This window comes from Cardiocondyla obscurior, linkage group LG18 (genome assembly GCF_019399895.1).
Source record: "Cardiocondyla obscurior isolate alpha-2009 linkage group LG18, Cobs3.1, whole genome shotgun sequence".
In the NCBI taxonomy this organism is placed as follows: Eukaryota; Metazoa; Arthropoda; class Insecta; order Hymenoptera; family Formicidae; genus Cardiocondyla; species Cardiocondyla obscurior.
Window position 1 is genome coordinate 4912875 of NC_091881.1, and position 12575 is coordinate 4925449.

A 12575-nucleotide genomic window follows, 5' to 3' on the forward strand; every position below is an offset into this window, starting at 1 on the left:
CATAATAAGTATAATGTATTAGATATTTTTGTCGATAATTATATCTATTAAAATATTAAATAATAAGTATTTAATCCTTAATTACAATAAAAGAATAACGGTAATTAAATTATTTACCCATTTAAATAACCGAGAAATGATGAACGAACAATCTGACAGATCCGTCAATCTCGGGTTTTCGCGGCGCCAAATCGTTAAAAAAGTATTAGAAGTACAGAAGGAGTAAGTTGGTATACGGCGGAACTCGTTCCCGCTAATTCCATGGCCACGCCTTTTTTGTAATGGTTGCTGTTTTAGCCTACGCCTCGTTCACGCCTCCACTACTGGCGCCATCCTTGATTGACAGCGGAAAGCTCGTGTTACCTATTACTCGACGGCTATAGAAATGATAAAACAGAAATTTTAGCGCGCGATTTGTAGTATCTCGTCTTTAGCAAAACCATTATTATTTCACATAAATGGCAACAATAAGCATTTCTTTGTCGCGTAATATTAAAATGTTTATTAAAATAGAGAGAATTAACGCGCGCATCGAGTGTGAGAGTGACGCCGCGACGAGATATGAAACGGAACGGAAAGTCAGAAAGTTGGGAAGGGGCGTAGGGGACATTCGAAGATTCCGTGAGACTGTGTGAGACGCTGCGAGCGAGACGCGGAGCGAGGTGACGGTGACACGCTGCCTCGGGGGTTTGCAAAGCCTCCGGAAGCTCGGCGTTTTCTGTTCTACTCGTAAATGTGAAGAACGCGTCGTCGAGCAGGAAGGAAGCAAGAGCACGCGAATCGAGCCTTCCCCCGATCGGGGAAAGGAAAAGTGGAAGGAAGAACGTGGGATTTTTAGGTTATAGAGGGCAGCGTTCGCCAATGTAAACAGCGACAGGCGATTTGCTGGTGTCTCCGGGTCTGAATCTGGTTTATGGCAGGCCTTATGTATTGGAATAGGACGGCAACCGGTGCCGTGCGGGAAGAGATGCCTCTGAGCTCAATAAGTCGAGGCGCGAATGGCCCCACAGTAACGGTGGAGAGTGTAAATCCTGGTACGAGTACGCAGATAACGTCGACCTGCTGTACTCCGCCGCCGTCCTATCACAACATCAATCTACCCTTAGGCCATCCATCAACGTTGACCAACGAACGTGGCGCGCCACCCTCCTACGAGGAGGCGATAGATCCTAATGGTATTTATCTTAAATTTTTGTTAATCTTCATATAATAATTCTTTGTATTCTCTCCAGCACCACCGCCATCCTATGATTCTCTATTTGGTCGTATGAGAGAAGCTCGCAAAATATCCAAAGGCATATTTGATTTTTTAAAGAATATCGTTGTTCTCCTCTTAGGCACAAGTAAGTTGACAACTCTTATTAGATATTGGCATTAGAAAAAAAAATCAATTTGTTAAAAAATGGCTTAATAACTAAATGCAAAATGTACATTTTCCAGTTGGATGTACTATCATTCTCGGAGTGACAATAGTAGTACCAATCTGTATGATGGTGATTGGTGGACTGTATCTTTATGATTGTCCCCAGGGTGAATACATTCCTGTATATTTATTGGTAGGAGGTGGGTTTGGAGTATTTAAGCAATTGTTAACTTTATCAGCCAGAGTGCGGCAACGTCAAGAAGAAAGAGATGAAGAAAGGATCAGACAGTCACCCACTCAAACTCTGATCAACTGTTTTATGCTAGGATGGTTTATTATTGGTAGTTATTGCATTGTCATTTTTAATTATTAATTTATGCTATTTGTTATTTGTTTAATATTGGATATTTTATAAAGCATCCTGACTTCTTTATCTGCTTGTTGCAGGTTCTATGTGGGTATATAAAGAATACGAACCAAATTATGATCCAGCATTGGGCAAGTATTGCAACAAGACGCTATATTTATTCGCCTTTTGGCTAATTACATCGGTCTATATATGCATGGGAATCATAACTGCAGGTTTATGCAGTATCTCCGTAGCCAGCATTGCATTTCAGAGACCACCGTCGGATTTAATGTGAGATAGTGTTGTTTAATCGCTTCGACTCCGCGTCTCCGGAATGACGTGTGCATTTCGGATTTTTCGCATTTGACGTAAGATAGTATTTATCGAATGAAGAGAAATCCCGTTACCCATCGCGCCGTGGATAATAAAAGTACGCGTTCACTTTATTGTCGTGCGGGAATCGCCAACACCGTCCCCGCTCTCCCTAATTAATCGATAGATACGAATTACTCGTTCTTATAATCGCATCGAAACATCGACGATTGGAAGTTAAAGTACTGAAAGCTTCAATTTGTATATAGACACGGATACATACGTATTCGGAAAGAGAAATCTCCATCATTTTTGGTGTGACGCGACAAAGATCATTCGCAGAGTGTGGCACGATTAATTGCCGCCGAAACGAGTCGCTTTGCACTATAGAGCGCAAAAATTTCGTCCACGTTTACGTACCTGAGATGCTTAAACGACTATTTCAAAGAAAATCGTTGGCACGTTAAACGCACATTAGATACTCACGCGGGCATTCTTGCTCGCGATATAAGTTTCAAGCAAAATCGTGTTAACGATTTTTTCACGACGCGCAGTAATTTATTCGATAATTCGACTTTGTCGCGAGATTTTCGATGCCGTAAGAAATCGGTAAAACGAGAAAATACATCCAAGTACAGAGTTGTCTCTCTTAATAAGTCTCGGTGAAATAGCCGGTGCGAGAAACGAGAGACGAGAGAAAGCAGAGTCGCTACGACCGAATCAAGGGCTGTGTGTACGTCGCGTTATTCGCGAATTTTTTAATCTTGTGCCAAGTGGACGCGAAGTCGCAGACCAAAGTATTTTACTATCACGATGTTGCTCGCGCTAGCGCCAGTACGCCATGGATTCAATAAACTTAAAAACTCGCTTCGAAACGAGCCATATGCGATTCGCGCTACGCTTAGCACAGCAACGTTGATGACGCTTTGGTACGACGGTCTAACGTAATTCTACGATATATAATTATTACTCATTGCGTCGTTCTTCTCAATAACACCTTTTTATCTATGTTAAGCACTTTATGAACTTTATGGACTTGACTATAAATCGCACTCCGCTTACTCGTGACTCGTAACTTATTGTTAAAAGACTGCGATCTCTTACGCGACAATTTTTATCTATTTATTCGCCCTTTCCTCCGTCCTTTTACGCCTCGATAGATCTCCCGTTAAACCTGTACGTCCCTTGACACGATTCGTTTTCTTTAAAAAAGAAAAAAAAAATAAAACAAGTCGCGCAAAGCAATCAATTAAAATTACGGACGCATAAATATATATGTATAATTTTTTTGTGAAACGTGTTTTTACTTTAAAAACGAAAGATAATAGTATTTGTTAATATTGTTGGAGTCTGCTATACTTGAAAAAAAAAAAAAAAAATAGCACGCTCCATCGTATATAAATATGTAACGCCATGACGAATTTGTGATTCGATTAAACGATTGTATTACCAGATATCTTATAAATATGGTTGTATATATAACTTAATACTATTATTCCTTCCACTTTTAAATAACTTTCGTCAACTTTTCCCGACAGAAGTTTAGTCTTCCCGTTTCAGTCTTTATGTTTTGTAACCGTAATTATCTTCGGCATAAAATTAGACGTAAGTTTAGGCGTAGACGTAGACATATTAATGTAAACCCAGGCACAGAGTATACTTGTCTCTGTACCTGTGTCGCAGTGGCGCGTCTCATAAGGATGCTTGCGCAATGATTAACAATAATGAGCTTAACGCTTTCAATTTCACATTTAACACGTTGAAAAACTATGTATATAATTCCATCGCGTTATACACATGTGCATATGTATACATTAACGTTGCAGCATAACAGTACTGCACCAACTTGAGATTGTACATAATACACACACATGTAATATTATCAACCGTGCATTTATTATATTATAATAATTATTATTATATAAACACGAGACTAATTTCTGACGATGTAATAGCATTCCTACGTTTTGCATGGTGTACAACACGTATACACATTCGTTGTTATAATTTCCTAAATAAAGCTTGCAAAAAGCAAGGAAAGCCTTTTTATTCCATTTTACAGTAAATTGAAAGCGAGTAAGTAATATATTGACGTATTCAATTGTAATTAGGGATCGATACACCTCTTCTTCTTGATAATCTTGTTAGCTGTGATTCCCTTTTGAATAATCTGCTCATTCTTCGGCCAAGCACCTTCATTCTTATTGATTGCGAGGCTTCGGTTGACCCGTGCAGACATGGTGTCAAATTGAGATGTTTCAAGATGCATTACATACGTTGAGTTTTAATTCTAGCCGGATGCTGCTGATGCATGTCAGGTCAACGAAAAACGACACGGTTTGAAAAGAAGGACGTCTACTATTCCGCCTGCCCGGATATCGTAATTCTATTAACGATTACGGAAATCCGCAGTCTAGCAACGCGCTGAAAATACCGACCGGATACTCGCTAGTCTTCGTTAGCGCAAAGCGGTCGATTAAAATTAATTTTACCGGAAGAATCCGTTTCCGTTTTCGATGACGCAGACAACGATGTTAAGGAAATCCTATCCCTCACAGAGAAAGGTAACCGGATATAGATCGCAATTCCGCAGTTCCGCTTTTCATTATTAGATTTATTTGTGGCGCCGTTTATCTGCGAAATCAGATAAACGTGGCCCACGTATCGTACTGCGAACTCTAAAATTCATTCTCACTCGATTACTTACGTTATCGGTTATTCAGATAATTTGGCATCGGCATTGCGCATTAAAACAGCTTTTAAACGATAAGTACTTATATAATGCGATACTTAAAACAACATAATTGATAAATGATATTAAGTACAAATAACAATAGCGATTGTACTAAAAAATAACAGCGACATGACTATTTCATATTCTGATGGCAATAATTCCGGATTGTAAGACGTGATATAAAGCGCGCACGTACCTTGGAATGTTCTTTCGACGATCGTTTTCATTCTTCAACAGTACATATTTCATTGACAAATATAATCATTGCATTTCTTATAATATAATATTAAAAAATAGAAAACGCGACATATATAAGAAATTCGTAATTATGATTTATTGACATGTACTCTTGCAATATAGTTGGCGATGAAACGGAATATCGTTCATTTCACATAGTAATTTGTCCGAGACATTTTAGCTATCAAGGCGAGCGTTAATTATTTATAATTCAGTTGAATAATTAACACAATAAAAGATAATTTATCTCGTCATCGGCCGGTGAGCAGACCGATTAGCGCTTGCTTTTCCTTCTCCTTCTTACGGACAGATTCCAAATTTCTTTGTTTCCAGGAACTCTTCCGAAGTTTTATCGGGCGTGATCCCACATATCGACCTGAAACAAACGTAATTAAAAATAACTTAAAACCTTTGCCATCATGTAGATTTTCTTACAATATATAATTGAAGCAAACTATATTTTTTTAAATAACAGAATGAATATATTTAATGCGCTTTGCTGTTTTCCTATGTAAAAATAAATAAGATATATGACAGACAAGAATTTTATTTTCGCGAATAATGTTATTCACAGCATGATGATAGAAAATTCGAGCTCACTGGCTTGCCAGCAACAGGTGACACGTGGGGATATGTTTTCTCACCAAGCTTACATATATAAGTAAATATTCCAGGAAAAGAAAAACGAAGATGAAAATTCTGTATTGAAAATCCTTTCGCAGATACTTCGGATATTCATTCCTTCTCGCGGTTGAAAAATTTCACACGATTCTTTATCCATATCATATACATTCATCAAATTCAAAATAGTCTGCGATATTTGCAATTGAAAAAAAAAAGATCATAAAACCAAATCGAACGTAGCTGTGATTTTTCTCTCTTCTTTTTCTTTATTCGTTTCTTAGCTAAGTTAAGAAACAAACAAAGCCCTTATAACGTTCATTCTAAGTTACTTCATTTTATAACACTCATTCATAATTTCTTATCGCTTTTTCCACTTTTTCAGATTACATGTTACTGTTCGACGATTGCGAAAGGAAACGCGACGAAGATTGTCCTGTAAGGTACGTAGTCTGAAAGCATTTTCAAGTTACGACCTAAAGAGCAAATGTACGAAATTCTCTCGTTCTTGTAACGCTACCTATGTATACGTCATCGTCAATCATCACTTAAACTTATTCCATAATATTTTACTATACTTTCTTATTATATATATATATATATATATATATATATATATATATATATATATGTTTTTTTTATGCAAACAGCATTAATACAAATTGATTGCCATAATAAAAACGTCGGTGAAAGAAAAGAAAGCTCATTCGTGGCTCGCGGTAGTTTGTAGTTGCATTGAAATCCCGAGATCGCGATGCGTGCGAGATAATATTTGCGGCGCCAAAAATATCCTTTCGGATAGCCAGGCATCAATGAGAAATTCCGGCAGAGAGAACGCGTTACACGTTCGTTCGAAGGGGCTCACGACCTCGGTTCTCTCTCACGCGCTCCCGATCTTGATGATCTCGATCCCGTTCCCGTTCCCGATCCCGATCGCCCACGCGACAAATTCTTTGTCACTTTTGTAGCTTTTATCTGTCGCGAGTGGGATGTGGAAACCAACGGAAGTCTCTATTTAATCATACTTCAAACCAAATCGCTTCTGGGGTCATTTGAGAATATCGTGTTAAGCCCGATTTCACGAACGCGAGTTAAACTAATCGGTCGGTTAACTTTTAGGGTTGCAACTACCGAACATAAAACTGATGTAAAAAATCTCACGACGTGATTTCAGGGTGCATAATCTACTATTATCACCTTATTCGAATTTCATATCGCGAAAAGACAAACTTGTTCGAATGCGCAAATGTAAATTTCAATCATATAAGATACGTTATCGCAATCGAGAGGAGAATATAGGATCAGTTGTGTAAGTTTGATCACCGTATTGCGAGGTTGCACTGCGGATCATCGATTACTCGAATCCTGCGAGTACCTCAAGCAATCATATATCCGTTCTATTACTCGTCACGTCCAAAACTCCATCTCGTAAATTATATCATATAGGCGCACGTGATTGAGAAAATCTTTAATTAGGAACTGCATTCACTCACTCGTATGTTTAAACTACTTGTTGCATCCGTTCAATTTCGCGAGACACTCCTTGTTAGATCCTCTTCCTCCCTCTCACTCCTTTCTTTTCCTATCTAATCGTAAGCTCTTTTTCGTTTTTTCCACACTTTTCGCCGAATTTTTGTCTCCCCCAGTAGTATAACGTAATATAAACCTTGAACAAAAATTGAGAAGTTAAGAAATTGACAAAGAAATGTATTAAGGCCAATTTATACTTGTGGCATTCGCCAATGATCTAGAATGTTACAGGAGACCTCAATTACACGACGAGAGAGGCACATTTTATTAACCACGACAAATCTTTCCACGGAATCCCACGTACCGGGTCATTCGCGTCTACAGATTTTAGAAAATCTTCGTGCATATTTTCACTACTGTACGACTCGCCAATCTCTCGCACTCATACGTTTCTATTTTATTGTACATTTAGTGTGGTCGAAAATTAAATGCATAACTTGACAAATAAATATAAATAACGGTATCTCACTACATTCTCTGGATGTTCTTTCGATTGCATCTAATTTTCAAATTTAAAATACTTTAATAATTGCTATAATTCGAAAAAATTGCGTTACATACACGGTATCTACGAAACACACTTTACAAGTGATTTTCACCCTCTTATACTTGGATTTGTCAGTCAATCAAGTTTCTCTTTTTTTTTATCGTTCTAAAATGGTAAAATACTTTATATGAAATAAACTCGTTTGTAACGATTTTACTTTTGCATGTGGTTCCACGCGCACCCTCTTCAGAATAAACACAGTTATCGTATTACGTTTAAAGTTCAAATGTTCGTTACGTTATACCATGTTACAGCTATTACCAACGTTTATTACGGGAATATCCACGTTAGCTTTAGATTACTAAAAATTTCAAGTTACTCCCTCACATATACGTTATTCCGCGAAATGAAAAATATCTGTACCTGATCCATTATCAATTTTTTTCCTAGAACAATGTGCTTTACTCAACAGAGAAATATTTCAAATTTAACGAAATTAAAGAGACCACTATAACGCCGCGAAATAATCACTACAATGTCAAAAAATAGTAGCGATAAATAAAAAATGAAATAAAATATAAAAAAATGAAAGAGGCGGCGAATAGTTTGATTGTACAGCCTACCCAGAAGATTTTCGATTGGCTGTTGCCGAAAGAGAGTGGGGTATTACGAGAATTTGTAGTAGGAGGTAGGGGTTGTTGAATGAGTAGCGGAACGCTCACAGCCTCCTGACGCACTTGGTCACATTCACCCCAACGGATAGCCGGCAAACCGTACGGCCGTACGGTTCCGTATCCGAGCCGCAAAATCGCCCCCTATTTGCTCCAAGAGAGTGTGCTGAAAGGAAGTGGAAGCGTTAATCGAACGAACGAACGAACGAACGATAGAGCGGCGTGTTCTGAAGGTATGTTCTTTCTAATAATTAAAAAATATTTTTTTAATACAATACTACCTTGGCACGTCTTTTTGCAAATGTATGCCAGTTTTATAAAGATTATCCTGCTATTTTCTTGAAGGTATCAAATTTTAATAGTGATTCCACGTTACAGTTATCGCGTACCGTCAGAAGCATCTATTTGGAGCGCTATTGTAATAAAAAAAAAAAATTAAATGATATTTTTACATGTTATTATCGCGAAAATTCAATTACAATTGAAATCAAGATGTTCTGCGGTATCCCTTGATCTTTTTTACTCTGCCTGAACGCAATGTAGAAAAATACCATCTTTCTTCTCCATAGGCTCGTTTGTTGTCACGTTATGTCGCACGGGTGCTCGAATGTATGTGTATACGAGTGGGTGTGATGCTAAAATTAGGAGGAATGTTATATAAATAGTATCAGCTGTTGTAGAAATTTCGTGAGAGAGAAGAACGTAAACAGCATACCCGCCCGTCGACAAAATCATTATTGTGTTGATGATTAATGTTCGCCAAGTAACAAACGTGTCTGCGAGCTTTCGATCACCAGTAGTGTGCCAAGCACAAGATGCATTATAGTAAAAAAATCTTCTTGCATATCAACGTCTCTTGGTGTTACTTCTATTGTAAACTCTCACTTTGAAACGAATTCCTATGAGCGATGTTACGATATACCACCAAAATTGTGCCAATGTTCGTGGAGGCGTTCTTCGACAACGTGTTTATCATCCATTTTTCAGGAATGTTGAAAACAAAATACCTAGAGAGAAAGCGAACGACTTACAATAAATTATCCATTTTAAAAAAGCGAATAAAAAAATGTTTTTGCGAATAAATACATATAAACAAATGCGAATAGATCTATTTTAATAAACCTTACATAAGATTTAAACGCGTGATATTTAATCAAAAGTATATAATGTGTTTTGCTAAATTCAAGTGTATAGTGTCTGAATTTATTTTGTTTTAGAGAAAATAGCCAAAGACTGCTAACAGTATTTTGTTAGTGTAGCGATATTACGAGAATAATTGGATTTCAATCAGACGACACGCTTAAATATCGTAAATACGAAATTAAAATGGAAACAATTTCTAAACTACTCCTAATACTGACACTAAACACCTTATGGGCAATGACTGGTTGTGCGGCGCCACTATTGGACACAAAAAATACTTTGAATCGAAATGCTTTCGCACCTATGATTAAGACAGCGTGCTCTTCTGATGGACAATGCTGGGGGTGGTTACCAATATTGGAAACTTACGATGACAATATTATATCAAAAGATGATACTTTAAGGTACAATAATTGTGTATTTTTAATAATTGGCAAACCAATCAACCAACCAATTCTCTGTTGCAAAGTAATAGATTATCTTAATATCATTAATCGATGAATGTTTTTTTATGCTTCACAGATTGCAATCTCGTCGCCACGTTACAAATCCAGTACCTGCATTTACACTAAAATCATGGAAAGACGGTATGTTAGAGGAGCCGGGACGAGAACTTCGAGCGTCTTTGCCAACGAGCAAGCAAATGCCTACTAAAATCACGAAGAAGGATGTATTCATATCCCGTAGTTGGGGTGCTGGCGGCATGCCATTCTCTGTTTTATACATGAATCCGCATGCTTCGCGAGCTAACCACGTAGTTACAACATCGAGTAAGTATGAATATAATATTAACAAATATTTTTAAACGTGTTTATGAAGCAAAATGTATATTAAATAGCGTCTCAACAAGAAACGAGTGCGACAACCGAAAGTTTGGCATCGTTCGGAGAACATTCTAATTCACGCATTGGTTCACGAAATAGTCAATCCACTGTACAGCCAAGAAAACAGTATTGGACTATACCACAATTGTTTATATCATACGGCTGGGGTCCTTTCGGAAAATAAAGAGGAGCAATGGTGGCTTACGGCATTTGAAACTAGTCGATATCATCACGAAGAAAACTTAGGCATAAATTGAAAAAGAGAGAGAGAAAGAGAACGAGAGAGAGATCTTTGCAATACAAATAGCCAACAAATACAGAATATTGTTAATTTTTGTTGCAATATTAATTCATTCTAATATTTCAAATCGATATTTTTTTCTCCATGTATTATAATTTATCATATAACAAGAGACATGTAATAAATTTTTTCTATTTAAATATGTTGTGTCCATATTAAATAATCGATATTATTTAATATAAAACTATATTCACGTTCTGATCAAAGAATTCTTTTTGTTTCACATACGCGGGTCTTAAAAGAATAAATATTTAACAACTCACCATTCATTTCTTTCATTGCCTTGATGAAATCTTGAGGGTCTTTAAAGGACACAAATCCAAAGCCTTTAGTTTTATTTGTCCGTTTGTCTCTGACCACTTTTGCCCTTTGAAAACTAGGATACTTTCCAAATACTCGCACTAGCATTTCGTCGGTGACGTCATTTCCGAGGTCTCCACAGAATATCCTAAAATCATCTGCACAGCATAAATAATATTATTATCTTTTATAAAAAAAATTTAATTAAATTCAGAGATATTAATTACCAACCTTCATCCCAATCTAATAACGATGGATCTTCCCACGTCTGCCCGCCAGCCGTCCGTATAATCTTCTTATTTTTCTTTCCTTTACCTTTAGGATGACTTTCCTCCGCGCTAGCATTAGCCATAATAGAGCTTGCTTTTCCTTGACTAATAGCTAATTCAGCTGCTGTGCTGACACCTTTAACCTTTGGCTTCTTTTTACCTTCGTCTTCGGGGATCTTTGTGTTAATAATCTGTTCAATTATCTCTGGGTGAATCATTGGCGTTGATGTCGAATCATACGTTTTTGGTGTTGCACTTAAACATGGATCCACCATATTTGACATGTACGGATTACTTATTTGTGCAGGCGAGGAGTATGTCGTAATGGGGACTGTACCTGAAATAATTGTAATCACAAATTTACAAAATAAATCTTATTTTATCCCTAATGTACGCTGGAACGCAGATATGCCGTTTGCTGCGCCGACGGCAGTTAGCGAACGTGACTTTAGAGTCGTGTGCGTCAAGTTTCACATGTATGTGCCGCATGTATGTACCGCGCCGGCCGGATTGCCGATGACTGATTTTTTTCCCCCGTTTTCTCATTCCCTGCCTCCGCCGCATAGAGTTACGTACGCTAGCCGCTGTCGCCGCAGAAAACGCCACATCTGTTTTTCGATGTACATATAGTATACCTCTATATAGCATGAATCTTACCTTGCCGAGCTACTTGTTGAGGAATTAACATCGGCGGTGGAGGAGGTGGTGGCGGAGGCGGTGGCGGCGGCGGAAATCCGATCATAGGAGGAAAGGCTAACGTCGCTGCCGCAGCTGCTGCAACTACTGGTGTGGTAAGTTCATGTTGCTCTAATTGCCGAGCAACCTGATTGTATGTATTCGCGCCAATTACTGGTCGAACGATGGGCGTTACAAGCTGTCCTCCGATCTCAGCTTCAAATCTGAAGTTCACATTTAATTAATTAAAAACTACAACTCGCGTAATGTATAATATTTTAACTCTTTTCGAGTATTTATCGTAATTTATTACAATATGATATAAAAGTAATATGTAAAAATTAACTTAGAATAACCGAACAAGCATAAATTCTTGCCTAACAAAATCCAAAAAGTTAGAATTAATCGTTTATACCTGTTCATCTCATCTTCCATTTGTCGTAGTTTGTCGTCCATGTCTGTAATCTTTTTTCTACAATCGTGTACAAGTTGATTCACCAAGTCGCGGATTTGCGACAAATAAAATAGATTCTTTTTATAGAATAAATCTCGAATAATAAATACTTGGACGGTACTTCCAATGATTCTAACTCCAAATCGTTTCTCTCAGCTTAACCTCAACCGGTTCAATCTCCTCGATGTCTGCCTTGCTAATGACGCTCTGTGACGTCATGTAACGTTCTTATACGTCGATGCGAAAATGGCTGCATTTAGTAACGCTATCGCTTAGTGATCTCTTGCATCTGATTAGTGAATATT

General features: G+C 37.6%; 3 protein-coding genes across 11 annotated transcripts; 2 read left to right on the plus strand and 1 right to left on the minus strand.

The window, feature by feature from the left end:
- The first annotated feature begins 620 nt into the window (after positions 1 to 620).
- On the plus strand, positions 621 to 4863 carry LOC139109682 (uncharacterized). The gene is made up of 4 exons (XM_070668939.1): positions 621 to 1175; positions 1233 to 1343; positions 1441 to 1704; positions 1811 to 4863. The coding sequence occupies exons 1-4, from the start codon at positions 914 to 916 to the stop codon at positions 2005 to 2007; spliced, it is 834 nt and encodes a 277-aa protein (XP_070525040.1). The 5' UTR covers positions 621 to 913; the 3' UTR covers positions 2008 to 4863.
- A 205-nt stretch (positions 4864 to 5068) lies between these two features.
- On the minus strand, positions 5069 to 12489 carry LOC139109681 (RNA-binding protein 42). Of its 7 annotated transcripts, none has more exons than XR_011546883.1 (7): positions 12232 to 12486; positions 11799 to 12040; positions 11104 to 11478; positions 10836 to 11030; positions 9020 to 9311; positions 8586 to 8939; positions 8343 to 8470 (listed from the first exon to the last, which is right to left on the minus strand). XR_011546883.1 is itself a non-coding variant. In XM_070668937.1 (5 exons), exons 1-5 carry the CDS (start codon positions 12270 to 12272, stop codon positions 5247 to 5249), a joined length of 978 nt encoding a protein of 325 aa, XP_070525038.1. In that variant the 5' UTR covers positions 12273 to 12482; the 3' UTR covers positions 5069 to 5246. The 7 variants fall into 7 exon arrangements, 2 of the variants coding, with proteins under 2 accessions (XP_070525038.1, XP_070525039.1); XR_011546882.1 differs by having other exon boundaries at positions 8586 to 8717; positions 8784 to 9311; XR_011546880.1 differs by lacking the exons at positions 8343 to 8470; positions 8586 to 8939; positions 9020 to 9311 and adding exons at positions 5243 to 5371; positions 7110 to 7282 and having other exon boundaries at positions 12232 to 12487.
- LOC139109685 (uncharacterized) lies at positions 8387 to 10834 on the plus strand. Of its 3 annotated transcripts, none has more exons than XM_070668944.1 (4): positions 8387 to 8537; positions 9522 to 9851; positions 9970 to 10217; positions 10267 to 10834. In XM_070668944.1, the coding sequence occupies exons 2-4, from the start codon at positions 9631 to 9633 to the stop codon at positions 10344 to 10346; spliced, it is 549 nt and encodes a 182-aa protein (XP_070525045.1). In that variant the 5' UTR covers positions 8387 to 8537; positions 9522 to 9630; the 3' UTR covers positions 10347 to 10834. The 3 variants fall into 3 exon arrangements, with proteins under 3 accessions (XP_070525045.1, XP_070525044.1, XP_070525043.1); XM_070668943.1 differs by having other exon boundaries at positions 8390 to 8537; positions 10298 to 10834; XM_070668942.1 differs by having other exon boundaries at positions 8397 to 8537; positions 10286 to 10834.
- Positions 12490 to 12575: the final 86 nt, after the last annotated feature.